Source organism: Drosophila teissieri, chromosome X, assembly GCF_016746235.2.
Source record: "Drosophila teissieri strain GT53w chromosome X, Prin_Dtei_1.1, whole genome shotgun sequence".
NCBI lineage: Eukaryota > Metazoa > Arthropoda > Insecta > Diptera > Drosophilidae > Drosophila > Drosophila teissieri.
Window position 1 is genome coordinate 10,499,138 of NC_053034.1, and position 16,560 is coordinate 10,515,697.

Consider the following 16,560-nt stretch of genomic DNA (forward strand, 5'->3'; position numbering starts at 1 on the left):
ATAAGCTTTATCTTACCAACTAAATTTCTCACATTTAAATTCTTACATGCAATATCTTATGCTACGATGCAACATCCCACGATTTGAAATTCCATTTCATTATCTATGTATGTACCATTGCGCCTGCTCGTTCGAATATTTACAGTGTGTGGAGGATGGGTGTAATGCGAATGAGTGGGTGATCTGGATTGGGATTAGGATCGAAATGGGATGGGATGGGATGGGATGGGGTTTCTGGAGCCGTGCCATAGCCACGTTCTGGTATGCATATCACAAAGTGTTCATCCCCGATGGCGGGACAGCTTTAGCAGCTGAATGTCAGAGTGTCTGAATATCAGGGATTTAGCTTTGGTGATCTGCCACGCCTTCTGGCCCTCGATGCGGAAGCGGTAACGGAACCGGAAACGGCAGCGGATGCGGATGTTGAAAATGCAGCTGCTGTTTGCGGCTTATAGGTGGGTAGATCGATGAACACGGGTCTATACTCCGGCGACTCGGGCCGCATGGACCGCGATTCCGACTGCAGCACATTGGTGTAGTAGTTGACCTCGGTCCGCTGCTCCCGCTGCGCCTCCCGCTGCCCCTCCCGCTGCTCATCCGAGCCACTCTCGTTGTCCTCCAGGCCGTGGGATCGCGCTCGCAAAAGTCGCAAGAGGTTGCGCTGCTGCACTGCCGAGCGGCGCGAGGCCTTCTGCGATCGCCTCCTGGCATTGGAACTGGTGTTCAGGAAGGCGGACTCCTCGTAGCGTGGAATGTAGCGTGGCTTGCGCGAGTCCCCCGGACGCAGTGGCGCCTCCCGGTCGTGGGGCGTCACATTGAAGCCGAAGAAGCGCGGCGCCTGCACGGAAATGAGCGGCAGCAGGGTCTCCCGAGCATAGCGCTCCGCACGCTGCAGGAGTTCGCCCAGTCGGAATGGCAGCAGCTGGACGGTTTGCGGCTCATCCGGATCCGGCGATCGTCCGGTGCCCAACTGAGCCATCGTCTTGGCGGGCATGCGGGAGGAGCCCGCCACGGCGGATGTAATGGCGCCCAGTGTTGTGACCATGCCGGCAGCCAGCTCACTGTCGGACAAATCCAGATCCTTGCCCTGCTTGACACGCGGTGTGGTGGCCTTCAGAACGGGTTCCATAATCTCGGGACTGTCGGTGGTGGCATAGTCCTGCAGATTACGCCCCCTATTCACCGCCAGCCGGCGATCCTTGAGCACCGGTTCAAAGATCTCGCCGGCAATCGAGTCCGAGAGACTGCGACTGGACTCCGCGGCCTCGGCAGTCTCGTTATCCAGCGAATTGCCCACCAAAATCGGTTGCCACGGCAGCTCGTCGCCCTGATCGAGGGGATATGTTTGATTGCGGGCCAACTTGAAGCTGGTGCCCAGGTTGAAGATGTCCTTGCGCTGCTTGGCGCTCTCCACCCCATCCACCGATGCCGCCAAGCCCGATTCCTGGACACTGGAATCGGGCACATCGGTGGGCACGGCCGCCGTGGGATTAGCCGCCTGCTGGGCAGGTGGTGCAGCCGGTGGTTGCGTGGTGTACGCCCCATAGTCCTCCTGGTTGTCCAGCTCACAGTTGCCCGCCTGGAGGCGCAGGCGCACCGGACTGCCGCTGCTCAGTTTGGTGGTGGGCCGGCAGAGGGAGTGGCTGCGGCCAAAGCTGTCCGTCAGCACCACCTTGTCGATGTCCCAGTGGGGCAGGCCCTTGCTCAGCCACCCGCTGTACGACTTGTAGTGCAGGCTCAGTGTGGTGGGGAATCCCAGTGCCGGATGCGGCACAATAATCTTGGACACAATATCGCCGGCGAAGAACTCCGCATCGTCTTTCCTGCAGGTGAATATTGTTAGCAAAGGGTAGTGTAACTGATTGATCCATCACACTCACTCGGATATCTCGAAGGTCTCGTTGAGGCCGCCATCTCCCTCGAGGATCGCCTCCAGGCGACCTATGGTGCGCAGTGGCAGATCGTTGAAGGAGTTGAAGATCTGCAGCTGGAACTGGTGGGCACAGAAGGGTTCCTCCTCGCGGGTGAGCAGGTACAGCTGACCGCGGCCCGTCGAGCGATCGGCATAGTAGCCCATGTTGCCGCACCTGGGCACACCCTCGGCCAGATCCTCATCGTCCTGGGCACAGGGAAAGCAGCGGCCCTTGAGGAAGTCATCGTAGTTGCCGCAGGGGAAGGCGGGAAACAGACAGCGTGGCGCCACCGAGTCGATGAAGAACTTGTACGCACGTCTGTGGTTGCACAACGAACGACCCTCCTCGTCCTCGGCAGCCTGGGCAGCTGTCAAAGATATAGTATATATAAAGTATATAGTATACAAAGTATATTATACAAATACACTTACACCATATGAAATCGGTGACAGCGCCAACGAAAAGATTCGAGCAGCCGGTTTGCACCCGGCCACCATTTGGATAGTAGTCCACGTGGCCCATCGGCTGCCAGGAGCCGAGTCCGCCCAGGATCAGATTCTCGCCATTCGAGTGGATGACGTCCACGAACTCCGCATCGCTGCTGTCCAGTCGCACCTTCGGATGCTGGGCCTCAAAAAGCGGACCCGCCGGATCCAGACCCGTGATTCGCGAAAGACCCGGCAGTTCAGCGCCGGCAAATCCGGATACATGAGCACCCAAACTGAATCCAATGACGTGGGTGCGCATCAGGTCGAGACCCTTGTGCTGCTGCAGATTCCTGAGCAGCATGGCCAGCTGCTTGCCCACCAAACGCGTGTTGGCCGCCGCTCTCACGTAGTTCGGAAAGGTGGCTCCATTCTCCCAGTCCACGCAGATCACAATGCAGTCCTCCTGGAGAGTGGAAAGTGGAAAGGAAGGTGGCAAGTGGTATTAAGTACATAAATGTGAGCATTGTGCAGCACTTACCACCGCCATCAATGCCGTTTTCATCTCGTAGATCCACACATGCGGACAGGCCGAACCGAATCCATGGACAATAACCCGCACGGACAGCTCATCGAATCCCTCGAGGTCATCGATCGATGGCGTGGGCTTCTTTTGTCCCCCGCCACCAGGACGTTCTGTGGTGAACGTGGCGTTCATGGCATTCATGACGGTCATGGAACTTGCAGCCGTGGCGACCGATGACCGGCCACTGGTGCCCTCGGGCGAACTGGTGCTCAGCTCCGTCTCCCTCTTGCCACGAAAGGCATTGGTCATGTTCAGGAAGGACAGCTCCATCAGCGGACGATCGGAACGCTGGCGCGTGGAGTAGAAGTAGAACTTGGTGTTGATCTCCTCCGGCGACGAGGGCAGCATCTCCAGATAGGCAAACGGCCCGGAGTCCTCGAAGCAGCCCAGTTCGCCGTAGCACACCCGTTTCACTGCCCGCCGGGAGCGGTGGCCACGACGCACTCGCTCCCGCTGCCGCTGGCGCTCCTCGTGCTCCACCAACTGATCCTGCACCGCCTGCGACAGTTCCGCGAATTGGGCCGGCGAGGGTGCGGCGGCCACAGTTCTGGCCACTTCCTGGGCGATGGCTATAAATATCAAATCAAATATCAATCAAACGGCACACAAATGCGAATCAATAGTAGATGGAACTGCAATCAATTCGGTAACTACTGCTATGTGCATGACAAGCACGTTTGCCGCTATACACATTAGATTTTTATACATTCGACTTGGGCGTTTCCAAGTTTGTCACTGCTCCTTTCATGCTATTTATATTTTTAAAACCCAAACCAATCAATCGGTTAAGTCTGGCATCGAACCAGCCAATTTTTGGCACTTTTCTGGCTCTTAAAAACTTGTTAATTATTCTTCATTATTATCAGTAGAGATAGATTTGCAATTCCCTAAGTTGCATCACAAGTTAAGCCCAGCCCTTAAATGGCTTATGTACGTGCTTGTACCCTGATATAACAATTTATTGCCCAAGCCGATAAGTTGGTGACAACAACTTAAAATTTCTTCCCAATGACAACGCGTGAATTATTTTAATTTTACTTTTAATTTTCCGCCTTACGTTTCCCGTCGCAAACGATTCGTTTCGATTCAATTCGAATGGAAACACACGCCATGCGGATGACATAACTGCGACGATACTCGTGTGCGGGTTTATATGATGGATCGCCGAAGCGTGATTGCGTTTTTAAAATTCCTAAATACCCAAACACCTTTGCGCCGAATCTAAAAGGTATTAACCAAGTGCTGAGCCCAAAATTGTCAACACGCGTCACCCACTTAACGAGCTTCTAGGGTCCCGAAATGGAAATGGGGAAATACTACTGAGTAGCACTTAAGGCGCCTATAAAACATAAATCGAAATACTTTATACTGTTGCACAGAAAAAATAACTGCATATCCTAAATTGAGATTCTCTAGATTTAATTAAATATTTAAAAAGTTAAAGGGGAAGTTTCTATGCCCTTGGAATTTCTGCCAAGGATCTAATAACTGCAAACTTCCTATATGCAGCAGATCGAAGGGGTGGAATCCGTCATAAATATATTTTATATATTATATAAATATTTTATCTATTTATTATTTATTTATATTTTCAAAAGCCAGATCCTCAGATCTCCAAACCATAGCTCGACTCAAGGGTAAACTAATCGTGGCCGCTCTTGGCTTTATTGGTTTTACCTTCACACTTGTAAGCGTGAAAACTACACAGAAAACAAAAGCTTGAATTAAGTACAAATAAATATAATTTACGGAACACACTCCGCTCATATAAGAAATCTTTTTCATCTTGGCATTCTTGCAAAACTCAAAAGGGATAACTATTACTAATAACTGACCCATATAGGCCGTTATTTTTCCGGGTGTAACCAGCACATAAGCACGCATATTGCCCCTTGAAAATCTGCTCTGTGGACCATTGTGCAATCATCGCATTGAAGTGGTTCGTTAAACATCTTCTCAATTGACACAATCACCGCACCACCCACATAAGTACAGTACATAAGTACAGCTATATATATATATACATATATATAAGTATAAATATGTGCGGAGACACTTGTTAAAAGCAAACAAAAGTCGAGCACTTAGTAAATTAGTTAACGCTTCGCGCCGCCGAGTGGCAATTAGTTAATGGAGCCCACAGGGCGTATACTCACCATTTCCCGTGTGGCATATGAGCAGCGCCAAAATGACGTAGCTGGCACTTAGCATGCTGATTTCGTGTGCGGTTCCAGCTGTTCTGAAGCGATCTTCATTGATTGAATGCCACAAGATGTGCTGTCTCCTTGGTTAACTCGCTGTCTGAATGGAGTTGCAGTGCCCAGTTGTAGTTGTAGATGGAGGTTGTCTCAATGGTGTTATGCGTCTCTTTCGCTTTGGTAATAGCAAAATATACAATAAACAAATTCACTTTCACTTATTTGTGAACCTGCCGGGCGACAACGGCAAAAAAGCAAAGCCAAAGCCAAAGCCGAAGCGAAGACGATGTGGATATATAGATGTAGATATAGACGTGCTTGTGCAGTCGTGACTATAACTATGACTACAAGTTCGAGTGTCTGACTCACTGACTGACTTAGCCAAAAGGCAGACACCACCGACACTGTCGCCAAAGCTCCACTGGAATCGGGTATCGGACCCCTTCGAGTCCACTGATCCACTGTCCAGGTCTCAGGCTGCCACTTTGGCTTTCTCCGAGAAGGGAGAGCAGCTCCAATTTGCGACGAGCGGCATTGACTGATTGATGGCCTGATTGATGGCTGGCGATCAGGCGCCTGCAATCAGAAGAGTCAAACTCATGTACTTTAAACGTTTGCGCTACACACAGAAAAACAAACAGGAAAAAATCATAAAGCCAATCTCCTCATTAAACGTAATTCTAATCCTAAGCGAGTATTACTTCGTAATTTAAATATAATTTGCATTTGTAAATCGGTCAAATAAATCATTTTAAAAGTAGATCGTATGTGCAAAAAAGTGGGGCAGACTTAAATCTATTTTATATATATATGTATATTCTCGCATATTTTTTTCAGTTTTTACATGATTATGTATGTAAATTTCATTGAATTTTGGTATGTAAGCCAGCGAGTTTGTGCGCCGTGCAGCCATTGGCCATTGGCCATTGTATAATAGGCCGGTTGCAGTGGCGCCCGAACAGGATGTTGCGCATGTGCGACCGTCTCGTGTCGCTTGCAACTCGCATCTTGCAACTTGCATCTTGCATCTTGTGTGCGCGACATCTAGTCCATTGACCTTACACTTGACTGCCGACCGATTCTGGCCGCTAAATCCCGCCCGACCGCTTTTTTTTTGGCCGAATCACACATTTGGGTCAACAGGCAGACAAAGCCAACATTCAAGAGTCGAGTGCCGTCGCCGTTGCCGTTGGCGTCGCCGTTTGTTGACTTTTGGCTAATTTACTCGGCCCCAAATTGCAAGAGGGGAGTGGATGGAGGTGTGACTCAGGCAAGAGGGCCAAAAAGATGTGACAAACGAAAGTGAAAACCTTTGGCCATAAAAACAACAAACTGGAACTGAAACCGAAACTGAAACCGACACTGAATCTGCATCTGTATCTGTATCTATAGCTGTAGCTGTATCTGTATCTGAAGCGGAATCAGAAACCAAAAAACCGCACTTAAACTGTTTCCCCTATCGATTAACAAATGCGGTCTTCAATCAACAACATTTCACTTTCGTTGGGCGGCCAACGTGATCTATCAATTAGCGTCTAAAGACCAAAGATTGTGCAACATTTACAAAAAGACTCGAAACTCGGGAAATTGCCCACCCACGAAATATGTGGTCATCGGTGTAGCACACAACGAATGCACCTGTTACAATGCAACGGATAATTTCGAAAGAATGATTTGGCAGAGACTGACATTTGCCATAGATTGCCTAACCTCTCATTAACCTCAGTTGGCATTTTTGCAAGTGGATTTTAAAATGTTAATACAAATTTATATTCTCGATTAGTCGCCTTTTCCTAGAAACCACAAGCATAAAGGGTAATTATGTTCAAATAAGATATCAGATGATTCAAATTGTTCCAAGAAGTCTATAAAATGAATAAAATTTCAAATGCAGAAGTATGTTAATTAAGCCACAAATATTTCAAAACAACAAAGCAATTTCAGAGAAACATCTCCACAAGAGGAAATGTGGAATATTGCAGAATACCTATGCTTAGATTAAGGAAATCGAATTACACTGTTTCGCTTCCCAATTACTTTGATCAAGAACTTAACCACGGCAATTACGCAAAAACCGTTTAAGTAATGCCCGTGAACCAGGCTAATTTTTGAAAATGTATGGCATTAAGGAAAGCTTTTCTTCAAGCCGATCGCATCCTGCTAGTAACGATTTCCTCAACTTTCCGTGACTGCACCGATCACCCCAGTAAACTGAGCCCAACCGATTCCGATTCCATCGGATGCCAACACATAATTATCATTAAATTGCTGATGAACGGAATGGGGCATTTTGGGCCCTTCGCCATTGTTCGCTGTGGATCGTGTGAACATTCAAAGCTGATGGGTTCGGCGAAAAGCGAAATTAAGAGACGAGTACCGTTAAAGAATAGAAAGACTGCGACGACAGGTGAAGTTTCTGAGAAAGCGGAGACAAATGTCAGTATCAGCAGCATCAACTCCAATATCGCCAACAAAATGGAAAGTAACGCACAAAATAATGCTTCTAAGGCGACTTTCGCATGAGCTCCATCTGATGTTGATTTTTATGCGACTTTGCCAGTATACAAATATATATATGCATGTATTTACTCGTATATATACTCGTATGTATGGTGGTGCCGCGACCAACGCTTCCACTTTCAAATAGATTAACCCAATTTGGCGGCTCCAACGCTTTCCGCAGCTCATTTTCGCGTTTGGCGGCTAATTCAGCTCATTACGAAGAACGATCGCCTGTGATCTCTGAACACGGAGAAATATAGCAAGTATGCTTACACCGATAAACTCAGAAACACAGAACAAACTTAAGATATATAAAATTCTCTCTTTTGTTTTAAGTTTGCTTATATTCACTATAGTTGTTAGCCTTGTTGAACAAATATTTGTGCAAACTATTGGTATTTTTTTCCGTGTGTAGGTCCCATTTGAATGGGAAAAAGTGAGACGAACTGAGAACTGGCTGGGAAAGTCTGCAAATCGATTGGGAAAACCGAACCATGCCAAAGAAAAGTGCAGTTTGTGGCAGACTGCCGGGGAATGGAGTGTTTTTCTGTATTTTCCACCTCATGACCGACCATCCGAACATCCATCCGTCCGGCGGAATGTCTCATTAAACTCTGGACGTGAGCCAAACGAATGGCGGACAATGGAAATGGCCACTCGGCATTGCCAAATGCCAAATGCCAGACGAGAAGGCGAGAAACAGAGAAAATAAAACCAAACTGAAAAACAATAATAATACCAATGCATTGTCTTCGCCTTGTGTCTTTGTGCAATCGAAATTCGCATGAAGCCGCTTGATTGATTTGTCAAGCCAAAGAAATACAGACGGACGATACAACAAGTATGTGCCCATGTCAGTAGAAGTCGATAAGAAACAAAAACAAAACCAATCCCAACGCAATAGTTATAACTTTTATTAGCCAAGCCAAGTCCATGCCAAGAAATCGAACAGATTATGAAGAAATCCAGAGTGATTTATGGGTTCCCAGTTTCAATTTGCAAACTGTGTTGGTCGTAAAAGCTGCAAGGCAAGCCAAGTTTGCATGCAATTTAAAAGCTACAAGTTGCTGACTTAACATTCTGACTGGGCACTCAAACTTGGGCCTTTTAATTATATATACTAAAATGTTGTTTTAAATTAGTTGTTAAAAAACTAATAAGCTACAGAAAAGACAATCAATTACAGGGAATTATTACACTTGGGTAGCTTAGCAATATTTCATTTTTGTAGGCAAAATGCCACTTGCCAAACGAAAGACTTAGGCAACGAACTTGCCACCGATGGCTAACGCCTGATTGCAATCGCAAGAAACAAGCGCTACATTAAAATGAAGTAAGGAAAACCCAAAAGCCAAAAATACATACATACATACATATATACATTTCCCTAGCCAATTTTCGCATGGCAGCATAAAAATAGTTTCCTGTTTGTTACGACGGACCCAGCAACTTCACAAAAAAAAAAGGGAGGAAGCCGATCCGATTCAAGTCGACTGCCAAAAGCTGGGGCAAGAAAATATAACGAAAACCAGCAATGCATAAAGTTTCCGCTCGCGTCTTTGGGGATTTTCAACGCAATGTGGGCAGTGCACTGCAAGAAACTGGCACCGTAATGAAATAGAAATACTAAAATGTAATACAAATTATTTGCGATCAGCTATAGAATCTAACGCTTTGTAAATTGAATCAGCAGATCTTCTCCCAAAATCGTAAAAGCATCATAGGAAAAGCTTAGCAAAGTGTGCTTTTTAAATAATAATAAATCAAATGTTTTTTGCTCGTCAATCTGCATCAACTTTAACAGCAAAGGAGGTCAGCTTTGGGCTTTTTTTGGGATTTTTTTCCAATGTACCTTTTCATAGCTGCTGCAGGCAATTAGTGGCGCCTATTTGTGGTCGTTTTCGAGCTGCTTTTTTATGCCTCCCGAAGCACAGAACTTTTTTTGTGGGGCCACGCAACTCTCATTGGCGATGCAGAACAGCAGCGGCGGCGGCTGCTTATAAACAATAAACAATATTCCATAAATCAACTGCTTGCAACGGCGGTGTGGTACAATACCAAAAAAAAAAAAGAAAAAAAACTAGCACAATTACATGCATGCAATGGACTTGGCTCACAAGTGTACATTGTAGCCAGGTGACACAGTTTTCGGGAACAGAGCACGAGTATACTCCGAACCCAAATAGCAGCACTCTTTTGTCATTTCCCGGCGACAGCATCAAGTTGCCAGTTATGGTTCATGGAACGAGTTGACCCAATCAGGCACTGCTATATCATTTCTAGTCTTATGAAACTTTCTGGCCCAGTTACCCAACGGCAGATGAATCACAAATGAATAACAGAGAAAAGAAAAGCGGAGAGAACCGCCAGAATGTATTTACTAGTCAGTGATACGCACATGTGTACATACAAAATCCCAAATATTTGCAGAGTATCATAGCATGGCATATATAAGATATTATCTCTGCATTTTTCCAGAGAAGTCAAGTACCTCATGGTGGGGAAGACTTTTCCCAGACTCTTAGCTGGAAAATCTAGAACTCTGACTTATCTTTGGCTTTCCACTCACATGGCCAGCGTAATGACAGCCACAATTAACACACCAGATAAAAAATACAAAATAATTATTCTCTTTAATTGTGTGCCACGCTCCGCTTTGTCAAGAACAAAAGAAATTTAATTTGCTTGCGCTGGTTTTTATGGTCTCCTTTCCAGGCAATTATATTTTTCATTACTGTGAACTTTTGGTAATGGTAATACAAGTTGACAAGCGAAAAGGTGAAATACAACAATACAACAAGCGTATTGAAGTTTAAAGCCGAAATTGATGTAAGTGATCGCGACAAGGGTAAACACATTCAACGCGGCTATTATCCAACAAATTATGCTTGAATCACTTGAGGAAATTTTCCACCGTTTAGCAGACATAATGCCCATTTGCATTTAATAATATGCGTGGTAAACGACCTTGTTCCTCGGGCAAATCAATCCCATCAACAACCAGCAATCAAATGGAGTTGATTGCTCGCTGGCTCTTCGATCTCTTCGCTTGGTTTTGACTTCAAATGCAATTCCAAATGGATTCACGCAAAGAAATAGTTGCACTTTCATATGCTCTTTGGTTTCTAAACTTCATGTACGGATATTCTTTAATTGATTTTAAACCTTTTCATTTGAAGTTTGGTCTGTTAATCAACTTTGGTCTAAAAACCACTTAGCTAAATTTACATATTTATACACCAATATTATAGAAGTTAGTGGCGCCAAGTGGCATATAATTAAATTCGAAACTACCCCTTTTATGCAGCGTTTTTCTTTCGGTGCAATGTGCCACTGAATTGACCAAATACAAATTTGTAAGCCAAATTAATATAATTCATTGCTGTTGGCCAGTGGCATTGGTGGTGGAATTTTATGCACTTTAATTGTGGAGCACACACAACAGATCTTAGTCATAAATTTGAAGTTGGCAGTTTTGCTTGGATCTCAACTTTAAACTGTATGATTTGACTTTTGTTTGTTGGCTCTTGAATATTTTTTTCTCTTTGTTTTTGTTTTTGTTTTTGTTTTTAGTTGTTGCTGGCGGCGACAATTCGTGTCAATGTCAGCATGATTTTTAGTTTTTTCTGATCCACGAGGGTGGGCCGAGGGGTTGGGGGTCGGGTGTTGATGTTAATGCGTCTGCAAACAAGTTTAATCGAATAATGCATAATATGTATGCACCTGGTGGCCAGAAGAAAAACCAAACAAACTGGATGCAAGCAGTGCAGTGCGAGAAGTGCAAGCAGTGGCACACTCGAAGAAAAAACAAGTAAGTCGACGAAGCAATGATGATGATGAAAGGCATTTCCATGCGCATAACTCAGTCAGTTGGACACATATTCGAGCCGCAAGAAATATGCATTTCTGAAATAGTTTCGCAAAACGGCGACTGACACAAAAACAGTAGCCGAAAACACAAGAGTGAAGCACGCAAAAAAAAGTGGGTAAAACAATGCGAATGTGGGGGAAAAAACAGAGTCACCAGCAACAACAACAACTATACCAATAATATAACAACACCGAAAATAACAACAAATCATGCGAGTTCGGCTGCTGTGCGGCTTCAACTCGACTTCTTCTTCATTTCGCTTATTTGAGACCCGGCTCACGGTTTTCACCTGAAGCGCGTGAAAGTTGCGCTTCGCCGGGGCAGCAGCAGCCCATATGCACTGGGAGAAACGTCTATCCGCTTCTTCGTTGGCCCTCTTAAAAGGGCTCCTTCAAATCAACTACATGATACTAGCATTAGCAGCTACACATTTGCAATATCTCAAAGTTATAAATGTTGATAAATGTTGATAAATGTTGATAGCAACCAATTTTAAAATATTATGGATTTAAAAGCTTTAAGCAAAATATAGCACAAATGATAGGATTATATTTTAGCAACACTATATCCTTGCTTATTAAATGAAACAAATTAAGTAAATGTATTTATTACTTTGTAAGAAAAACACTTATACGTTTTATATATTTTTAAGCAATGTGAACGGAAATATAATAAAAAACAAAAATATTAAAAAAATGCTGCTACTTATTGATACTATGTCATAAAGAGGATAATCGTGAATATTTTCCTCTGTGCACCACAGACCGCACTTAAAAAAAAGAGATCAAATATGGTGTGTAAAGTAAGGGCCGGGCCCATGAGCCAGGTAATTAATGCACCTTTGAAAAACAAAAGCCACTTGCACACCAAAACAAAACAAAAACAAATCACAACAAATACGCACTTTTTTTTTTAGTTTTTTTTGTATCTGGACTCTATCACGCTTTTCACAAAGTTGCGCAAAACAAACCGAGAAACGTTGTTGCCGTGTATCTGTATCTGTATCTGTAGCTCTTCGGCTTGTATCTTTAGCTTTATGCAGCGCAGACGACGGCGCTGCACTCACGTAACGGAACTGCCGAAGTGCGGGCGAATAATATAGCGAAAACCTCCAGCGAACCGATCCTACTATTTTCAAACCTCTAGCCTTTGCGGCCGAAGATCAACTGAAACTCTGGCCCAAAAGCCCGGCTCAAAACCCACAAGCCGAACGCGAAACGCGAAAACTCAGCGAGCCGAAGGCGAAGTCGAAAAGCCGAAGCGCACAATCACTGCTCGGCTGCTTTCGGCTTCGCACAGTGGAGCTGATGGCCGAAAAACGTAAGCTTACAGTGGAAGTGATATGATAATTTATTTTTTAAATCTAGTTCTTATTGCCACTAGGCACTTTAACTAGGCCACTTTAAACAATTCATTTCCAAACTGTCGAATATTTTATTTTTTACTTCTTCAACCTACTCAACATCTATGTAATAAAGATAGTTAGTTTTGTATTGCATTTATTTTCGATGGACTTAACTGGTGACAAAATGTTAAGAACTATTAAATATCTACATTAAACAAAAGTATCTGTCAAATGGAAAATATGAAAATAAGGAAGAACTGTGTAACGATACCAGTAAGTATCCTAAGTTCGCTTTGTACAAATAGATCAAGGCCCACTGTGCGCTAGCGGTAGCCACTCGCCATATGCCCGATATCTGGCCGATCGGCTAGAAACGAGCATACATATGCTGTATATGCTGTATGCTGGTGGGCCTTTGGCGGCGCAGAAAGATCTTATCGCACTTGGCATGTAGGGCAGGCGGCTGAGTCTCACACATTCTTTGCGCCACTTTAGACCGAAATCGCTGGCACTCGTACTCTCTTCGCTCGGTTTCTCCAGTCCGTCCGTCCGCCTGCCACCCACCCACCTGGTGGCTTACATGGGAATGGGAATGGGGTCATTTGCGGCGGCGGGGATTCCCCGCGACGATTCGCTGGCAATTGGCATTCCCGGGCTGTCGTTATAGTATACAATTTTCGTTTTTATTTCTGGTACGTTACAAGTTAAATAGGTTTGCTCGGCTGCGCTAAAACTCCTCCAACTTCTCCTGCTCCTTCTGCTTCTCATCATCCTCCTCCTCTTTCTCCTTCTCCGCTGCTTGATGCTGTTCTGGTCAGGTGTCCGTGGCACGTCCGAGTGGCAAATATTGCGCAAGCGCGGCAGACACTCATATTGCGTTCGGTTTCTGTGTCGTTTTCATTTTCAGGCTGGCTTTCGGGTTTCTTCTATCGCTTAACATTAAGAGTACAAAAATACATTGACTTTGTGATTACAACAATCCACAGATCCACTGATCCACCCGCTTATCGCTCACTGCATGTCCTTCATCTCTGTAGCAATCGCACGACAAATTTGAATTACAATTTAACCATATATCGTATGTATACATTATATATATAAAATAAAAAAAATTGTTTAAGGAGAGCCAGAAGTAAAACGTGTTTGAATTTATGCAATAGGCAACAATTAGAATTAGCTGGTGGTGCTGACGGTTTCTGGCGGGGATCGTGTCTAGCCCTCCTGCCCAAAGTCCTCTGTGAATTTGCGCAGCTTCTTCAGATCATCTTCGTTGACAGTGGGTTTCGTGCGGGACAAGGACTTGAGCATGTCACGCTGGATGGGGAAGTACAAGATGGATTAAGGGCACTGCGAAAATGATCGATTATTAAGGATGCCGTACCATGGTCACGGGCGGTTCGAAGAGCTTGTCGCTGGGCACATCCATCCAGTTCATTTCGATGGCGCCCTGGTCGCCAGGCGAGCACGGAACCAGCAAATCGTTGACAATCTCCTCGTGGTTGGTGGGGCTCGGACCGGATACCCGCTTGAAATGCGTGGCGGTCTGCACTTTCCTCACAGGTTCCATCAGCGCATCGCGCACCACAATCGATATATCCGCGCCAGAGTAGCTGCAAAACAGAAAAACAGTCAATAAGTTAAATATGCTTATTATAGAACTGGTTAATAGAAATGTATTTACCCCTCGGTTTTGCCGGCCAACTCCTTGAGATCCTGCTCGGTGAGCACGTGCGTGGTGTTGCCCAGATGGATCTTGAACATGACGAGGCGGGCGTGCGCCTCCGGCAGCGGAATGTAGATGCGCTTCTCGAATCGCCGCCGAATGGCCGAGTCGAGGACCCACGGTATGTTTGTGGCGCCGAGTACGAGAATGCCATCGGTGTCATTGCCCACGCCCTGCATCTGCACCAGAAACTCGGTCTTGATGCGCCGCACGCTGTCGTTCTCGTTGTCTGATCTCGCCGAGCACATCGAATCGATTTCGTCAATGAAGATGATAGAGGGCTTGTGCTGGCGGGCCAGTTCGAAGAGATTCTTGACCAGCTTCTCGGACTCGCCCAGCCATTTGGACATCAGATCCGAGCTGGACACCGAAAAGAATGTGGAGCGATTGGCCTCGGTGGCGACGGCCTTGGCCAGATACGATTTACCGGTACCGGGCGGGCCGAACAGCAGGATGCCCTTCCACGGAATCCGCTTGCCGGTGAACAGCTGCGGGAATTTAATCGGCAGGATAACGGCCTCCTTCAGCGCCTCCTTGGCGGCATCCAGGCCAGCGACATCGGACCACTGAACCTTTGGCTTCTCGATGACGATGGCGTCCTCCAGCTTGCTCTGCAGCTTCTTCTTCTCGGGATCATCGCCGTCCTCGTCGTCGCTATCGCTTTTTTTGTCCTTGTCGTCCTTGGCGCTGGACTCGCCGCCCTCCTTGATTGGTTTCTTTTTGCCCTTCTTCAGGTACTCCTTCAGCTTCTCGGCCCGATCCAAATACTGCAGACACTTGGCCCGTATCGAGTCCTTGGCCTTCTCGCCCTGCGTCTCGTCTGTTCGGAAGATGGTAATTCGATAGTTGGGATTCAGTGAGTACAAATGCATGTTGGGTGTACTGATGTGGACTGCTTACATTTGATGGTGTGCAGGAAGTACTCCACTCCGTGCTCATACAGACGCAGTGCCTCCGCGTAGTTCTTATTTCTATCCTCCTCGGTGGCCTTGGTCACCAGATCGATGGCCTTCTGTAGTGTGGTTCCGGCTGCCATGGTGCTGGAAGATATAAACGTTCAGAAAGATTGATTATCAGGTTAATTCAAGATCTCTTTTCTTAGCTTAGAGTTGAGTTACCATACTTACAATACCTTAAAGATTAAAACGTATACATCACGAAGGTGCCACAAGTGTGTGGATAAATCGATTTGTGCCAAATGCATTCGAATGTACGTATAGTACAAAATAAAGTACATAGGATTATAACGATGGTTCTTAAACAGGTTTTTATAGTTAAAGATATAGTATCGATTTATGAAAAACTGGCAAATCAGCTGGATCTAATCCCAGCTTGGTATATATTCACAGATTGCTTTGCACTCACAATCACAACCAGATACTACGACTCATATCAGTTTGGCATCCCAAACTCCACGAGCATAATGGTTCCATAGAACATGGTGGCTTTTTGGATATATTTCGGGTTATGATAGCCGATAGCCCCTCCCCTTGGGGATTTATCATCTCTCCGTCGCCAGTTTCACTGGCAAGCCGATGATGACGATGGTTACCCAATTCACCCATGGAGGAGTGGTAACTCCCATCTTGTGGCCAGTGTCCTTCGGTGACGCAGTTCGCGAGCAAAATCGAATTTCTGGGCATGACTAATGCTCGAATACGAATACGAATACAGCGGCATTGACAAAAACACAAGTCGACCACTTTTTGCGGGGCGGCTGCGGAGGGGATGGCGGCATTACTCACATTTATGCTGGCTGACTTGCTCCTGAAATCCCGGCAATCGTCAGTGGTCAACTCGTTGGCGGTTCGACAGGTGTTAAACAAAACGAAAACTTAACTATTTTGTTGGAATTCCAACGCGAATGACGACGTCTTGTTTTTTTTTTTTATTGGTCAGTGTGACCACAGTGGGGGCTAGGCCTTAAGCCGCGGTGCAGCAGCAATGGTCACACTTGAAAAGATGAAATCACTTGGCGCGCTTTTTAAAACTCCAAC

The 16,560-nt window shown here is 45.7% G+C and overlaps 2 protein-coding genes across 3 annotated transcripts; both read right to left on the bottom strand.

Moving 5' to 3' along the window:
• Positions 1 to 12,636, bottom strand: LOC122623336. 2 transcript variants are annotated; one of them, XM_043802427.1, is made up of 7 exons: positions 12,400 to 12,636; positions 5,492 to 5,698; positions 5,081 to 5,297; positions 2,880 to 3,493; positions 2,345 to 2,804; positions 1,881 to 2,280; positions 1 to 1,823 (listed from the first exon to the last, which is right to left on the bottom strand). In XM_043802427.1, the coding sequence occupies exons 3-7, from the start codon at positions 5,133 to 5,135 to the stop codon at positions 335 to 337; spliced, it is 3,018 nt and encodes a 1,005-aa protein (XP_043658362.1). In that variant the 5' UTR covers positions 5,136 to 5,297; positions 5,492 to 5,698; positions 12,400 to 12,636; the 3' UTR covers positions 1 to 334. The 2 variants fall into 2 exon arrangements, with proteins under 2 accessions (XP_043658362.1, XP_043658361.1); XM_043802426.1 differs by having other exon boundaries at positions 5,081 to 5,698.
• A 387-nt stretch (positions 12,637 to 13,023) lies between these two features.
• LOC122623606 (vacuolar protein sorting-associated protein 4) lies at positions 13,024 to 16,470 on the bottom strand. Its single transcript, XM_043802858.1, has 5 exons — positions 16,309 to 16,470; positions 15,464 to 15,603; positions 14,522 to 15,383; positions 14,222 to 14,450; positions 13,024 to 14,154 (listed from the first exon to the last, which is right to left on the bottom strand). The coding sequence occupies exons 2-5, from the start codon at positions 15,597 to 15,599 to the stop codon at positions 14,053 to 14,055; spliced, it is 1,329 nt and encodes a 442-aa protein (XP_043658793.1). The 5' UTR covers positions 15,600 to 15,603; positions 16,309 to 16,470; the 3' UTR covers positions 13,024 to 14,052.
• Between the last annotated feature and the right edge of the window lie 90 nt (positions 16,471 to 16,560).

Coding starts and splice junctions, on each gene's coding strand:
- LOC122623336 (XM_043802427.1), bottom strand. CDS start 5,135: ATGCTAAGTGCCAGCTACGTCATTTTGGCGCTGCTCATATGCCACACG. Junction 3,494..5,080: donor CATATGCCACACGGGAAATG/GTGAGTATACGC, acceptor TGATATTTATAG/CCATCGCCCAGGAAGTGGCC. Junction 2,281..2,344: donor TGTCACCGATTTCATATGGT/GTAAGTGTATTT, acceptor TATCTTTGACAG/CTGCCCAGGCTGCCGAGGAC.
- LOC122623606 (XM_043802858.1), bottom strand. CDS start 15,599: ATGGCAGCCGGAACCACACTACAGAAGGCCATCGATCTGGTGACCAAG. Junction 14,451..14,521: donor TTGGCCGGCAAAACCGAGGG/GTAAATACATTT, acceptor TCTGTTTTGCAG/CTACTCTGGCGCGGATATAT. Junction 14,155..14,221: donor TCGAACCGCCCGTGACCATG/GTACGGCATCCT, acceptor TTCCCCATCCAG/CGTGACATGCTCAAGTCCTT.